This window comes from Rhodamnia argentea, chromosome 11 (genome assembly GCF_020921035.1).
Source record: "Rhodamnia argentea isolate NSW1041297 chromosome 11, ASM2092103v1, whole genome shotgun sequence".
Classification (NCBI taxonomy): Eukaryota; Viridiplantae; Streptophyta; class Magnoliopsida; order Myrtales; family Myrtaceae; genus Rhodamnia; species Rhodamnia argentea.
In genome coordinates, this window is record NC_063160.1 from 17,024,595 (window position 1) to 17,040,343 (window position 15,749).

At 40.1% G+C, this 15,749-nt stretch overlaps 2 protein-coding genes across 6 annotated transcripts; both read right to left on the reverse strand.

Moving 5' to 3' along the window:
- Window positions 1-346: 346 nt before the first annotated feature.
- Window positions 347-6,143, reverse strand: LOC115757496. 5 transcript variants are annotated; one of them, XR_007196892.1, is made up of 10 exons: window positions 5,750-6,124; window positions 5,126-5,284; window positions 4,280-4,363; window positions 3,612-3,701; window positions 2,985-3,077; window positions 2,744-2,887; window positions 1,499-1,606; window positions 1,061-1,112; window positions 831-980; window positions 347-629 (listed from the first exon to the last, which is right to left on the reverse strand). XR_007196892.1 is itself a non-coding variant. In XM_048272452.1 (10 exons), the coding sequence occupies exons 2-10, from the start codon at window positions 5,846-5,848 to the stop codon at window positions 952-954; spliced, it is 858 nt and encodes a 285-aa protein (XP_048128409.1). In that variant the 5' UTR covers window positions 5,849-5,891; window positions 6,020-6,143; the 3' UTR covers window positions 347-951. The 5 variants fall into 5 exon arrangements, 4 of the variants coding, with proteins under 4 accessions (XP_048128409.1, XP_030553598.1, XP_030553599.1 ...); XM_048272452.1 differs by having other exon boundaries at window positions 347-980; window positions 5,750-5,891; window positions 6,020-6,143; XM_030697738.2 differs by having other exon boundaries at window positions 347-980; window positions 5,750-5,910; window positions 5,972-6,113.
- A 1,668-nt stretch (window positions 6,144-7,811) lies between these two features.
- Window positions 7,812-11,031, reverse strand: LOC115757510 (xyloglucan glycosyltransferase 4). Its single transcript, XM_030697772.2, is given in 5 exon segments — window positions 7,812-8,718; window positions 8,858-9,262; window positions 9,384-9,692; window positions 9,996-10,443; window positions 10,445-11,031. Coding segments are annotated over 5 exon segments (2,004 nt in total). The 5' UTR covers window positions 10,651-11,031; the 3' UTR covers window positions 7,812-8,082.
- Window positions 11,032-15,749: the final 4,718 nt, after the last annotated feature.

Consider the following 15,749-nt stretch of genomic DNA (forward strand, 5'->3'; position numbering starts at 1 on the left):
TCTGACATTTGCATTCATGGGAGAAAAAAAATAATCCCGATGAACCTTCCCCGCCCTTAAATGGAGAAGTGAGCACATGTGTTATAGAATCTGGCAAGAGTTGACTTAACGAGCAACGCAATTCAACGTTAGCATATCCGATTCTGGAGATTAACAAAATTCTCCTCTGTCAACATGCTCGTCCTAGAATACTGCAAAGATAATGCAGATTAAGGAAACCTGTTGCCCCAGATCGTAATGCCACCACATTGGCCCTCAACAGATAACAGGCAACTGGTTATGGCCTGAACCTCTCTCTCTCTCTCTCTCTCTCTCCAGTTCGGTAAGCTACAAGCATGGCTTTGCATTGGGAATCGCGTGAGCTCGCGCCGTTTACGACAAACATGTGGGAACATGCAAGGATGTAATAAACAATGACGCCGACAAGATACCCTTAGGAATAACCTTTTTGAGGTACCATGAATGAGAACTGGTTGCTACATCCCCAGATAGCTATGCCTACCTAGACAATCGTACATCAAAGAGAAGGCCAGCACATCGCGAGCGATAGGTCCAGTCCAAAGCGAGAGTGATGCACAACAGCTCGTGGCCCTTAGAAGAGGTAATGTCCAGCAAGATGGCAAATCAACCTACTCAGCAGCACACCGGGAATTAATCAAGCACAACCCCAATTGGTCTTAAGGATGCACCAAGCACGAAGACACAGTTTCTCATGCACTGGCATGACAACTCCATATAATTGCCGATCTTAACTGATGTAGAACTGCTTGATACCATGCAAGATAGATACTTTCACTATATAATTAGTCCTACAGCATCCAGATTGTTACCTACAAGTCATATGATTTTACTCTTACATAGTTGGTCCAGCGGCTAGACCAACCACAGTGTCATATAACACATGATTGCAAGAACCAATCAGAATGAGCAGCTAAGGCCTCCGAGCTTGCTCTAGATATGATCCACCTCAACTTGACCCTCTGCAAGAGAACAACGAGATTTTCTTTACATGTCTAATGAAGTAAAAGCTGTATGAATTTGAGTAAAACAGGGCACGCACCCCTTAGATGTACGGCCAGATTAGCTTGGGAATCAGCTTCAGAATTGAGTTCCTGGAAAAAGAAACGCCATTAGAGACAGGAACACCGCCCAGTCATGAACAAACAGTTGATCGTACAACATAACTGCATCAAGTCGACTAAATTACAGAGCTCAAAAAAGTATTTCCTAAATTGTTCTAGCAATAAGCACAGTTTAGTTGCTCATTAAACAGTGAAAATTGTCGTCACAATCCCATCTCCGTTACAGGAGGCCATTCTCCAATTAACTTACACTAAGATACCAAAAAACATTAAGATTGCATCTTTTCAGTGCATTTGATATTGGTCATGGGTAAAAAGACTCCTAACTGCAACCCTGATACTGAAATTCAATAGTTTTTCAGTAGTCTAGATATTACATAGAGCTTCTGAGAAGGAAAACCATAATCTGTCTGTACCCTGGCGATATGACTGATCTCAAACGATGAAAATTGATCCGTGAGTTCCTTAGCCACCTTACACAAGTCTGCCATATTCTGATTTTTTGTCTTCCATAGACCCTGAATCTGTTGGATCAAACTTCAAAGGTGAATACAGCAATGATGTGCTCAGAGAAGATTAAGCACTCAGATAATATAGCAGCACAAGAAGGACCAAGATTAGGGTGATGCAGAAACGCCATCATGTACAGATTGTTCCCCAGGTAATAAATCTAAGATATGAATGCATTATTAGCTCTCTTGGCCTTTCTGCAGAAGTCAGCTAGTAAACTGTAGAGCAAAGCTGCCACATTTCGAGGTTCATTACAGAAGGATAATTAGATAACCAAATTAGAGGTCATGACATCCAGAAATAGTGACTATTGACTAAGCCTTAATGAGGTATCTCACTCTAAAAATCTCCAATGGGTGCACAAATTCCACTGGACCTTCTTAGTTGAAACCTATCCAAGGTATAGCCAACATCACTTAGATTCAGGGTTGTAGTGGGCCTTCACACTTGTAGTCTCCCTCTTTTGGATTGGACTTCTGGATCCTCCATGAACCAATTAATCAATAATCTCTCAGGTGGATTCTCAAATTCTCATTCCCTGTGCTGCTATTCCACATGCGAGAAAATTGTCCTCCATCCAACTTGGGGGCATTAAATTACGTTCAACATTGCTTAAATTTAAGTTTGACTGGATTTTATATACATGAAATCTCCCTTCACCTAATAGTTTAAGCTTCTGGATTACACACTTTCTAACATAGTGAATATGTCTAATTTGCAGCTTATGATTTCATTCATGCATATCAACATACTGGTATATAAACATCACCAGATCTATTTAGACACATTTAAAAAAGTTTGAGCCACGAGCAGCAGATGGAGCCTCAAACAAATACATAGATATACCAGACACTGCCAATACCAGTCACTGCAGTATGCCACAACATTGTTATTACCACAAAAGAAATGTTAGGCAAAAGGTCAACATTTGAACACAGTAACCTAAGTATAATAGCAAATAGAGAACCCCTGATCAACGATCCAGCACACTGTTCCTATAATTTTGCTCAAAACAGGAAACTTTACAGTGGACAGTGGAGGAGTGCTTTACATCTAAATCAAATCTCCCACTTTGCATGACAAGCATGTGTCAATGCCCGTGTATGCAAGCAAGATGACATCATATAGAGAAAGCTTTGGATGTGAGTAACCTGCATACAGACGAGTTTTGAGTCTCCCCGAACTCGAACATGGTTAAAACCTTTCTGCAGAGCATATCTCAACCCCAAAATTGCGGCTCGATATTCGGCAACATTGTTTGTGGCAATGCCTACACCTTCACGTAACCGACAAACCTACCACAATGCAGGTTCAGAAACAGAAGTATGTCATTCAAAGCACACAGTAACCTAAAAACGTTGATTTGAGTCATTCTATCTGGTGATTGCATACCACACTTCCGTCTTCAGCGCGCAGAACAGCTCCTGCACCAGCTTGTCCAGGATTTCCTTTTGAAGCACCATCAAATTCGATCATACATAACAACTGAGTATGTAACAGAAAAAGAAGATGATTATCTAGAAGTTACAGAAGAATCGTCTTGTACAGGCGACAAAGAAAGTCTTAGTTTTGCATTTCTCGAACCCAGATGAACCAAAGTGGAAGTACCAACAGGTTTAAGGCAAGCCATTCTCAAAAGTCGCATACAAAAGCTAATCCAAAAATTATAGGACAGTTACTATGTATACTGCTCATATCACTAAGTCTAGGACACTTGCATTTAATACACTTGACCACGGTGACTAACACTTTGAAAAATTCAGTTGACCATGAAAACATACTGCAATAAGCTTGGGCCACTTTCTCAACTCTGATGAAAACAAAAAAATATGTCCCAAATGGCCCTTCGCTTTCCCTCCATTTTTGTGGGGCATGCTATTCAGTTTCAACATCACTTTCAGAACAAAATTCACTGAAAACCTTGTGTTGGGATGGCAGTATAAAATAATTAGGACTGCATATAATGAGGAGAAAAAGAACCCAGATGCACATTTATAGAATAATAAAAAATAGACATACACGATTGGAGGATACTGCTGGACTAGCAATAACATTCTGTAAGCCAAAGTTCTTTCTCAAGGAACTAGGGGAAATTGTAAACCCAGCTGCCTGCACAAAGAAGAATGATGCAGACCTGTAAGCAAGCCAACTTGTCCATTCACGTTGTGGAATCAAGAGCATCATGGTTAATGCTTTTATGCAGCCTTTCTAGCATGATAGAATCGATTAATGAGAAGACATAAATTTGGCACAAGATGAAAAACCCAATATAACGTGTAAAAACAGGGTTAGGCTTCATTTTAGTGCAGTAGAAGGGAAAAAGATTTTAACTAGATGTAAAATCTTCTGGCAAAACAAAGGCAAAAAATTCTCGATGTCAGTGTGCCAAGCCGCTTTCCAGCATTCCAGCGAGCCTCTAATCTTTTTTTTCCTTTGAGCTATCTAACTAAGCATTTCCAACGCAAGCAAAAAGACCATTTTTATATAAATTTTCCAGGGTGAAAGGAGAAACATTTTGTCTACTTAAGAATGTACTTAGATAATTCATGCAAACTGCTTGTTGCTATTTGATGCATAGACCTGGTAAAGCCGTAATTTTCACCACTGTTGAAGCCGTTCCATTATGAAGTTTATGCAATAGAGAAAAATCAGACGACAAAGTGTCTGTTGAGAAAAAACCGACTCACAGTTAAACCTGATTTGAGCAATGCCTGCGGACTCTGTTGCGGATACTCCTTGTTGACAGTAGACGCTCTAGATGAAGCTGGTGGCTGAGAATGAGAATGCATGGCTTGTAATATTTATGCGACAAATATTCCATATCAAAATATTTCAGCTAAAAAAATCTTCAGTATTATGTCATTGAGATTTTGCAGGACAACCTCACGCTTAGTCTGGTCTTTTTGCCTAGTACTAAGCGTGGAAATATTTAATTGAGGAGGCAAATGGGGCATGGAAAGATATGAACTTAGGACCTCCTACTCTAATACCATGTGAGATTTCATGGGACCACTACTAATTGTTCTAAAAACTTAAGTTGTTAGATGAAGGATGGTTCAATGTTTAATTATTCTATCATGTCATAGACTGCTGGGCAATCAAAGCACATAAGAATGACGCACCCATCTACTTAAATTGTGTTTAGACAACTCCAGAATTTATAGGAAGCACCAACATGTGTAGAGTAACAACAAAAGTCTGCAACCCAATCACAAAGTTTTTTTCTGTGTGCCCTAAAGGAATTTTAAATGCCAGCTGACAGGGTTTACCATGTAATTGATACCTACGTTGAACATTAAGAGTACACACATGACATGCTATCCACACAGTCTCACACAAGCCACTCATGCACAGCTCTATAAACCTTCATATGCACATACACATGTATGCATCTGGACACAAACATATGCATCTCGCAAATAGATAAATGCGAAGGCAATCACACGTGACCTTTTGATGGTACAAAGGAACCTTGACCCATAGTATGACATCAACTGTTTCACAGAAACAGAACATGACCCAGATCATCTAACCTGAGCAGGGCACTGCACAAGATGACCGAAAATATTATTCTTCAAATCTGCAGCATCGACAGTATAAGAAGCATTTTTAAGACCACAGGACATCAGGAACTCTTCAGCCTCCTTTGTCAAACAATACCCTTTGAAAACACTGACCGGCGGATCAGATACCTGAAATGATTGAGCACATAGAATCACTCTTTCCTCCCAATTAAGTGGATAATCAGGTATAATTAACCAATACAATATAGAACCACCACCATAGAGTCATTGCAATGGCACCAGGTAGGAGTTATTCAATCTTGACAAAAGTTGCATCATTCCACAAAAATAGGAACAAAACGCAGCCAAAGTCTGCTAACAGGGCCACATTTTCAATCAGGAATAAGAAACATTTTCACATCAAGGACGCCCTCCACCTTCAACCTGACCCAGTAAGCCCAAATACATACACAAAAGTCATCTGCAACTGTACTTTTCAGGAGTTTCATCTCAACAGGTTCGAACCTTTACCAGATAAACCACACCCACGAAACATTACATTTCAGACAATAACACCACCAAGATAGACCATGGATGAGAACAACGAAAAAGCTCAACCTTATAGCCCATTTCTTTAATCGGAAAAGAACTTACAGATGATCCAGCTTGAGCTTGGCAATCGGATAAACTCTTGTAAACACCAACAACATCCCCTTTGCGCACAACATAAAAAGCATTCTTTTCCTCCTCCATCGATGATCCAGAGAGAAAACCTCAACCTTTCCAGAGCAAAAAACTTTGCAAAGAAAGAGGGCCTCCACCAGCTAAAAAAAAAAATCACATTAGAGATGCCCACCCCATAAAAGCTCGAACTGCCAGGCTCGGCTCAGCAACAGAAAAAGGCAAACGATCCAAATGGCTTGCCTGCAACCCAGGTGAAACTATGAAATGGGTGAGAGAAAGGAGTGTTTGTGAGCGTAGTCTACTGTATCAAACTGCACAGTGATTGCGCTGGTCTCTTCGGTGGCCCGTGATTATCAGTTGGACAAGGAAGATGGGTAATGATCAGAAGACACGCATGTACAAAAATGAAACCGAATCAGAAGATTCAGAACTGAGAATGGGCTAAGGCGGGAAAAAGGAGGAGGTGAATGTGGTCGCCATAGGCCGTCCCTCAAAAGCTCGTTCCTTTCTTTGGGCTTTTCCTTCTGTTCCACACTAACTCAGTAACTCTTCCTCTGTGGACTACGTGACCACGACTCGTCGAAAAGCCCGTCATCAATCAGATATTGGAATTTGACACATGAGATAGGTACTACAATGGGTCAAACATATCATTTAAAGTATCTATTTGGTAACAACAACAATTCTGTTCTCAAGAATAATTTTTTAGCATAAATAATTTTTCTAATTCTACTCCAAGGGACATAAAGTAGATTTTTTTATTCTTATTTTTATTTCAAATATGTTTCCTTATTCATTGATCTATTCTCAAGAACAGAAAAATTAACGGGCATTACCAAACAGATTTTTGTTCTTTTTATGTTTCCGAGAACAAAAGATAAGGAATTAGACGAGAGCGTTACCAAACAGGCCCTAAGTCCTGTAACAAACACATAAAATAATTTCTCATGCTCCAAACTCTCTCTACATGTCCCGATATCGGTCTCAATAAAAAATTAATTTGATTCGCTCTCGTGAGATCATTGGCTCTAACGGTCGAAAACGGGTTAATCGCAAAAACTATCTCGAAGTGATTTGCATGTTAAACAGTAGTTTTATTTTCTGTAACTGTGCCTTGGATTGACAGGATCCATATGCAGAAGGAAGCCAGGAAGAGGGGAAGCAGCTTGTTGCTTGTTTGGTTTTTGTTGCCTTTATCTCTTTAAAGGAACCATTTGGCTTTGATATGTTGGAGATGCTCCTAACAATGCATGGAGATTTACTCGTAGTTTAGGGGAAAGCTACTCCAATGATAAATCATAATAGGCTGGACAGTTTTTGGCAGTACTGATGCAGTATTAAAATTCGAAAAAAAAAAAAAACACCCGAAAAGCTGTAGAATATGAGGTTTCCCCACGTGAACATGAAAATGCAAAGCATGAGGCTCATTATTCGGAAAGACTAGGAGATAATTGGCCATTCTCATGATAGCTCCCGAAGCCTAGGCTTACCGAATCATTTTCACGAGCCACAGCTATACCAGACAGAGCTGCCAGAACTTTGATGACATCTTGACAACGATAGAGATGTTAATGCCATGGACTGATAAATGGACGATGGAGGGGGACACTGAAGTGCCAGAACTAAGATTTTGTCTAAGATAGAAGAGCTAGGAGTAATTTAGTCCCAGCCAACTAGGAAAGTACTGCAGAATTTGAATTCCTACTTGCGTTTTCCAGGAGGATACAGGCAGCTGCTCATTGAGTCTTTTCCCAGCTATCACAATCAGCATATGTGGCAAACCTTTTTTAAGGTAGATGCCGCATTTCACTTTCTGGTAAACTGAACAACAGATAATGGCTTTCTGTGCTCATTGTTTGGATCTTCGCACTCCCAGCTTTGATTTAGTTTCGTTTCCCTCTTTCCTAATCCGGGCCGATCCTTGACCGTTCTTATTTGCCGAAAGCTACGAAACACTTCGTTGAAGCTCAAGAAAGGTACTGCTCAAAAATTTGTCGCCATCGCGTGCCAGAGCAAATTAAATGACCTTCGCTTCAAACAAACTTATTTTGATATTGATAACTTCTCTTTATTGCAAACATTAATAACACGATTATTCTAAAATGAATCTGACTATAAGCTGTTATACCTCCCTATTAACAACAAATGCACTTGTTTCTACTAGCATCTGATCGTCCCAGTCCATCCAAATTTATGATGGAGCTGGACATTCGACCTTCTGTTTATCCGGATATCGTTTGCTCAAACTATAATGAAGCTGATGGTGATATTAACCTCGATGCAAGAAGTTACACACTCCCGCATCAGCTCATTTGCTCCCCGATCAAATCCAAGCCGACAACCAGGAAAGACAGCCCTTGGAACAGCAAGAAATAGAAATGCACTCCATGAGCCGATAACAAGCTTCGAGCCGATGCTGTCAGGAGTAAAAAAGCGAGCACCAGCTCCTTCCTGTATATCCTATTCCTCTTCCTCGGGGGAAATACGCCCTTTTCCTTCAATTTGTTCAACATCTCCAAACCCGAATCCGAATGCCTCCTCTGCATCTTCTCCTCGTTCAAACACTTCTCCTCCCTTTCTGCGAATGCCAATAGATCGGATTCGGAGGACCGACCAGTCTTCTTGGTCACAACCCATTCATAAGCACTTCCAAGCTGAAACAACCCCGACACCATTGCGTTGAACTTGGTCACTGACATAGTGTTCTCAAATAGCAGGTAAGGGACCAGGAAAGGGAAGGACTTTGGCGCAGGGAGGATGTTGAGTAGTGACATGAAAATGGGTACGTAACAGATCACCCAGAGAGGAAGCTCAGCCTCAGGTATGAACATAGTCAATGGGAGGATGATGCAGAATAATGTGAATGAGTAAAAGGGAAGTATGAGCTTCCTCAACAAGAAGAAGAGGAATATCAGATTGGCCTTCTTCCACACTGTTATCTGGAAGAACATGTGCGAGCACATAATCAGTACCACGAGTTACGTTAGTCCAGAAATCATAGATCAGTAATGTTGCTGATGCCGACATACGTAGAAATGGAAGAACTATCACACTTTTAATTTACTATATTCGACTCACCTTCGAAGTTACTATGGCAGGAAGACAGAGTCGGAACAGCTGCATCGGGCCTGAGTGCCACCGGTGCTGTTGCTTCTTGTAAGCTTCATAAGACTCAGGAAGTTCACAAAGCACTCTCACGTCGTTAAGAAAAATAAACTTCCATCCATTCAAGTGCGCTCGGACTGCGATATCCATGTCCTCAACAGTCGTTCTCTCAAGCCATCCTCCTGAGTCCTCCAATGCCTTGATTCTCCACACGCCAGCAGTCCCGTTGAATCCAAAGAAATGAAGGAAAACGCCATTCACTTGCTGCTCCACCTCAAAATGGAAACACAGGTTGATGTTCTGAAGTCTTGTGAGTAAGTTCTCGTCCTTGTTCACAAATGACCAGCGAGCTTGGACCAAACCCAAGTCAGGATTGCCCTGCAAATAGTTTACATAATCTGTCACATTCTTCACAAGAAGTAAAACACGATGTGAAATTTTTCTGTTTGACTGTGCACTGTGTGAAAGTCTTGTGTGTGACTGTAATCGCTGTATGTACCTTGAAATGAGGGACTGTAAGCTTTAAAAAATCGGGATTAGGCTGGAAGTCCGCGTCGAAAATTGTCACAAATTCATAGTCTTTCACATTATCACAGGACATGGCCGACTTGAGATTCCCGGCTTTGTAACCTGTTCGTATTAATCGATGCCTGTATATTATGTTTACCCCCTTTTCGCGCCACAAGGATACTTCATCCCTAATAAGAAGCTGTACATTTCCATCATCCGAATCATCCAGAACTTGAATTAAAATCCGGTCTTTGGGCCAATCCAACTGACAAGCCGCCCCGATCGACTGTGCATACACCTGTGTAAAGTCCCATACTTTAGCCTCGTTGTGAAAAATGGATGGATTATGACATGCTGCAACCACCGAACTTGGTGGTAGGTTGGAAAGACATGGCCAGAGTGAAATTCACAAGAATTCAGTTCAAATATAGCGGAATTTTTCGAACAGTCATGCATCAGAATCAATTTCTAGACTCTACAGCCATCCATTCATCGCATCCCAGAGTAAGTTTTCCAAAAGCTATTAAAACACAGTGAACTTGGAACCCGGATAACAGGAAATTGAGCCACTGATGAAGTGTACATATGCTTGGTTACATACCTCTCTCTCGTTGCACATAGGAATCTGAACAAGAACCATGGGAAAGTTCGAAGAATCCTCAATGTCACTTGCTGCTTCATCCATCACGGGCTTCAACTTCTTGTACTTGATCCAGAAGCACCCAAGGCACAGCACCATCCTATCAAGAGACTGAATCAAGAACAGCGCGACACAGAATTGAGAGAGCCTGGTCACCAATGGTGCAATATAATCAGCTTTGAAGGCCAACCAAGCCATGTATGACCAGTGCGCAAGGCCCTGAACCTCCAAGGGACGAATCGCTGGCAGATATTTCCATTTCTTGAAATGGGCAGCTACTTCCATCGCCAAGGCAAAGATTGAGATGAAGAGAAAGGCTTTCATGAATCTGTAGAGTCTAGTTCCTCTGCCCTGCGGCTCTTCCTCAGCTGTGTCGGCAGAGGAATTTATACGTTTCTTGACGGATGCACATGGTTTTGTTCAATGACATGGCCAACCAAGAAACGCATGCCAGAGCTCTGTGCGCTTTCAGGAGAAGCAGCCATGTGAATTGCTTGGGACTGGCAGCTTTTTGCTTCTGCTCCAGAAGCAGGGATGTATCAGGACCATTGATCTCAACCAATGAGAAGTTGTTGTTTGGCTTCTCAATGGTCAGCACAACTGTGTTTGGAGCCATGTCTTCAGCTTGATATTCCAGAAACAGAAAGAAAGAAAGGAAAACAGAGAGAAATTTGAAAAACCCCAGATCAAGATTTTGGAGCTGAAGCAAATTGTTCTAGTGGGCTCCAAGCAAAGAAACCTGAACAGCATTACAGAGAGTGAAATGGGAGTGACCATGAAAATGGGTGCTTGTTTCTGCGATTCTTTTTTCCTCAAATCTGGATCTTTGAGGTTCTGGGTTTGAAGAGAACCAGAAAATCTAGACTTGAGCTGTTGAAAAGGCTTGGAAGAACCAAATCTTCGAGGTCAAATCCTGATGCTAATGGCCGACTTGAGAGAGAGAGAGAGAGAGAGAGAGGTACTATGAGGAACATCAATGCACCAGTTCTAATTTGCTCGATGAACTGCTAGGCATTAATAAAGGACTGTGGTCTCTTGTGCTCTCTTCTCTTTAGTAAAAAACAGTTGAGATCTATCCTAGTTTTCAATTTTTGTACTTTGAACTGACTTGTCATCACATGCATCCAAGCGTAAGATTGATGTGAAAAATCCCCCGTTGGTTCAATAATTTGCGGGTCAACATTACCAGTATTCATATGCTAGACCAGCCATAAACCAGTGGTGTAGAGCGCTGTTATTGGTTAAAGTACTGGACTTAGGTTGATTGTTAGCACTGCATCCAAATGCATAATTGTAAATTGGATGGTCTTCCCCCTCATTTTCCCGTTTCGGGATTGACTTTTGCGGGCACACAATGTAAGAGCTGTGATTTCCGGGGGACACGCTAAACTCGGATCATTCTGTAACTTGGAACACGGAACTGCCCATTTCGATATAACGACAGCATTTTTCGCATCGCTGCTAGCTAAACTAAGTATGAATCCATTGAGGTCTCAAACTGATCAGGCTTTGCAGATGGGATTTGAGCTCGGCTATTGCTAAATCAAGAACATTTTCCACGTCCAGCCAAAATGCAGTTCACTTCACACAGAAGTGCTCTTGTTTGGTCACATGGGCAATGCCAGTTTGTTATTCTTTTTGTTTTTTTTTTTTTTTTTTTGGTGGGGTGGATGTTAATCATTTAAAAGTGTCCCCTAAAATTCGGCTTTCATTCTTTCCTGACAAAGAAATAGTAGATCCACTATTTTTTTGCTACAGCGCAAGGCCAATCCAAATGCAAAATATACTTAATTTTATACATTCCTGTGATCCGGAAAAATTACCAAAAAAGTATTAAATTTATTATAATTATGTCAATTCAATCCTAAATTTTTTCTTTTTTATCGATTTAATCCTAAATCTTTTGTAATTATGTCAATTTAGTCCATCCGACAAATTTTGACCGGTTAGCGCTAACGTAAACGGCGGCCGACCGAGGGCCTAAGATTTTAATTTTTATTAAATTTTTTAAATTTTTAAATTTTCTTTCTCTTTTTTTTTCTTCCATCTCCTTCCCCACGCCAGTCGCTGGTGATGATCGACTAGAGCTAGCGCTGGCTAACGTGAGAAAGGAATGGGAAGAACAAAAGGTAAAAACAAAAATAAACAAAAAAAAAATACAAAAATCAAAAAATCAAAAGAAATATTAAAATATTAGGCCCCCGCCGGCCAACGTCCATGTCAACGTCGGCCGGTCAAAATTCACCGGAATGGGCTATCTGCAAAAGTTTAGGATATTTAAAAAAAAAATTTAAGATTGAATCGGCACAATTGCAATAAATTTATGACTTTTAGGTAATTTTCCCCTATGATCTATTCAGAGTGTGGCTGGATTGATTTGTTCGAGCGAATTCAGAAAAACTTCAAATAATTAGTTGCGCTAGTAAGAAGATTTAAACTTTGTACATTCGATTCATGCCCGACATAATCTCTCAAGAGCAGGCCATAAAAATCTGTCTTAACTTCTATGTTTGACCGCGGATGAACTCGCGATAAAGAGGAGGATCGAGTCCGACGCACAAAGATTGATTTGCGGTGTATTGAAACAACAGAATACAAAAAGAAAATCCAGGCTATATTAGCTGTTCAGCTTATGATTAGATTAGCCCATAAGCCATCTTAGTACTATTAATGTCAGAAGCAGTCACCGGGAAAGTTCCAGCTTGGTTATTTAATTTACTAGCTTCTTTATTGGTTTGCTATAATTTCTCATATCTAGGGAAATACAGCTAGTTCATCAATACCTCCCTTGGTTGCCCCAGTATTAGGAGCACAGGCACATAGAATTGGTTGCTTTTACATTAGTGTCGTGGAAAAGCTTTGACAGCTTTAGGCTTCGTTATCTCGAGAAAAATAAATAATTTGACTAATTTTTCTGAAAATGATCGTTTATATTATGCTTAAAATAATTAGTCAATGAAAAATAGTTTCATTAATCACGATAATTTATATCTAAAGAATTTGCAAACCATGAAATTATTTTTTATTCATACATTTTTCTAAACGATATCAATGATGACTTACAAAAATATTATGCGGAACAAGTGGATTCTCGATTTTATGCTTTCAGGATAAACTTACCATCCTTAGGATGTCCCAATCTGTCGAATAAAAACATCGGATTTGAAGTTTTTGGTGGCTTAATTTGTCAGCATATAATTTTATCTATTTATTTATTTATTGCTTTTATGGAGATGGGAGCATCTTTAATGGCCATTTGCAAGTACAGAAAACAGAGAACATAGAATTTGAGAATTTGTAGAGGCGAAGGAAGAGTGTCAGATTCCAGGAATTAAATGTGCAAAGTCAGAGGAAGCTTCATGTCTGTCACATTTCTTGCAGTTGAGACCAAAGGATGATAGAAAACCCCAGATGAAGAAAAAAGACCAGAGCATATTAACGTTTGACATCGGCCTTTTGTTGTTTATTTCCTTTTGACTTTTTGTTAGCTTCTAATGCTAAGTTTTTATAACGTTATTGGTAGGGGGGGTGATCGGTTCCAGATCCAATCCGACGGTTCCCTACTTATGGGACCAAGAATGGGAACCGGATCGGTCCAATATTGTTCCCGGGCGATCCAATGAAACCGGTGGATTATTAATATGGGTCATCAATACAGACTTTAATATCAATATGATCAATTGAAATTAGATTTATATTTAATACTTAAAGGAACAAATAAGAAATAATCGGTCCATCCCTCTTGCATGGCTTTTTTGTGCATGTAGGTCAACATAAATAGAGTATAATTACACGTTAGTAGCACGCAGCTCTCCATCCCAATCACCTGCCTTTACTCCATTCAGTCCCTCTTACCAAATGGATTTTGAAGACGATCAAGAGATTGTCGTTGATCATCTAGGGTTACCCTCAGTAAAACTCCAGTCATTCACCGGCATTAAATACTAATCGTTCACATCAATGTCCGACATATAAAGACCATGGGGGTGTCTTTTTTTTTTTTTTTGGTTTCGACACTGTGTTTATATTAATCGACCTCCAATCTAACAGAAATAGACCGTTCATGTTTGAAAGCAGTATGGAGCTCACCAGAAGTTGCGGTTTGATGGCCCGATTCTTTTATGCCGTGTCGAAAACGAACACCATACCGAAAAAGAACCAAAGAAGAAGAAATGAATAGTAGCTCAAATTGCGACCGGGGATTGAACTTATCGTAGGATATGACATTGACCGCATGTGCCAGTGCAAAACTCGAACACGAGACACGGTCGTGTTCAATGATCCCTCCATGTTTAGTCTTCCCCCACGTTCCGCCAAGCCGCAATGCTGAACTCGACAACCATTTCCACATGCAATGCAGAAACCCTAGTCAAGAAAACAGCTCGGATGAATGGGCTATCCTTTGTTTCTTTCCGATGAATAATCCAGACCCTAACAAAACAAGATGGCGATACGCGAGCCAAACGTCGTCGTTCTCAAGTGTTTCCAGCCGACATGTATTATACGTTACGTGTCATATAATATCAGATATTATCATAAAATAATCATGTGGTGGATCTGACGCATGAACCCATGCGACCCATGTAGACATTTGCCCCTTATTTACGTAGACATCATAATTGCTTCCACTAAGCTACGCCTCTAGCATTTCTTTTGAGCGATGCACATCTAGGTGTGGACAATATCAAATTATATATATAGCTTTTGTGTCACTCTTAAAAAAAAAAACAGCATATTTCTCTAATTTATCTAGAAGAGGTGAAAAAGTAACAACGTATCTAATATATTCTCTCTAAATCTATTTCTTCGGTTTTAGTATTTAGAACCTCGCTAACATAATAATGTGACAGTATAATGGTAGAATGCTAGGCATAAGATCAGATGTAGATCCCGTTATGATTGCTAAATATTTTTGTTTGCCATTCAAAACACTTGCGATTGAGATTATACCGTTATATTGTTATACCGTCGGATTCTCAAATCCCAAATGGTTTAAGGGTAGTGCGGTATGAAATTGTTCTAGCTAATTATTGACGCGGATTTGTTTTTTTCTCCGATATGGAGCGCACAGCGCATACGTAAACCCAGTACATCGGGAGATACACTTGCATTTACTGAAGTGGGTTGTCCTCAAAAACAGATTTTTTTTTTTTATAGCAAACCATAGTACATATCATATTAAAAATATGTGCACGGCCTGAAAATCCGTTTTGAAAGTTTCTATGAGATGAAAGTTTCTATGACATGGAAGCAATTCGGTGGTTCCCAATACTATGCCGAAAATAAATCTTCTGGTGTTACACATGAAACCCTAATGTCTAATTATAGTTTGCACAATTTCTGGAATCCTGTTATGGCCTTGGAACACGAGCCACAGACCCCAGATAGAATACGTCACACGTAGAAGATAGGAAAATGACCATTTTCCCAAGATTTGACCTTCTAAATGCTAGTTTACTCTTTGGACCCCAAAAAAAAAAAAAAAATGCTAGTTTACTATTGGACCAAAAAAAAAAAAATGCTAGTTTACTCAAGAGAACATGGTTTGCATTTGTTTATGCCCCACCACCCCCCCCTTTTTTTATATTGATTTCTCTGAGCTATTAACTCGTGCCAACCTCCGGAGTTTTGGGCAAACAAGCAGCTCCGAAAGATCCAATGGTGTGGGCAACATGTTTTACGTACTCCATTATTTCCGATCCATCTGATGACTAG

Excerpts from the sequence above, each read along its gene's own strand:
- LOC115757496 (XM_048272452.1), bottom strand. The coding sequence starts at position 5,848 with ATGGAGGAGGAAAAGAATGCTTTTTATGTTGTGCGCAAAGGGGATGTT. Across the intron at positions 3,702-4,279 it reads TGCTCAAATCAGGTTTAACT|GCAGCTGGGTTTACAATTTC; the intron begins GTGAGTCGGTTT and ends TTCTTTGTGCAG. Across the intron at positions 3,078-3,611 it reads CAGCAGTATCCTCCAATCGT|TTGTTATGTATGATCGAATT; the intron begins GTATGTCTATTT and ends TTACATACTCAG.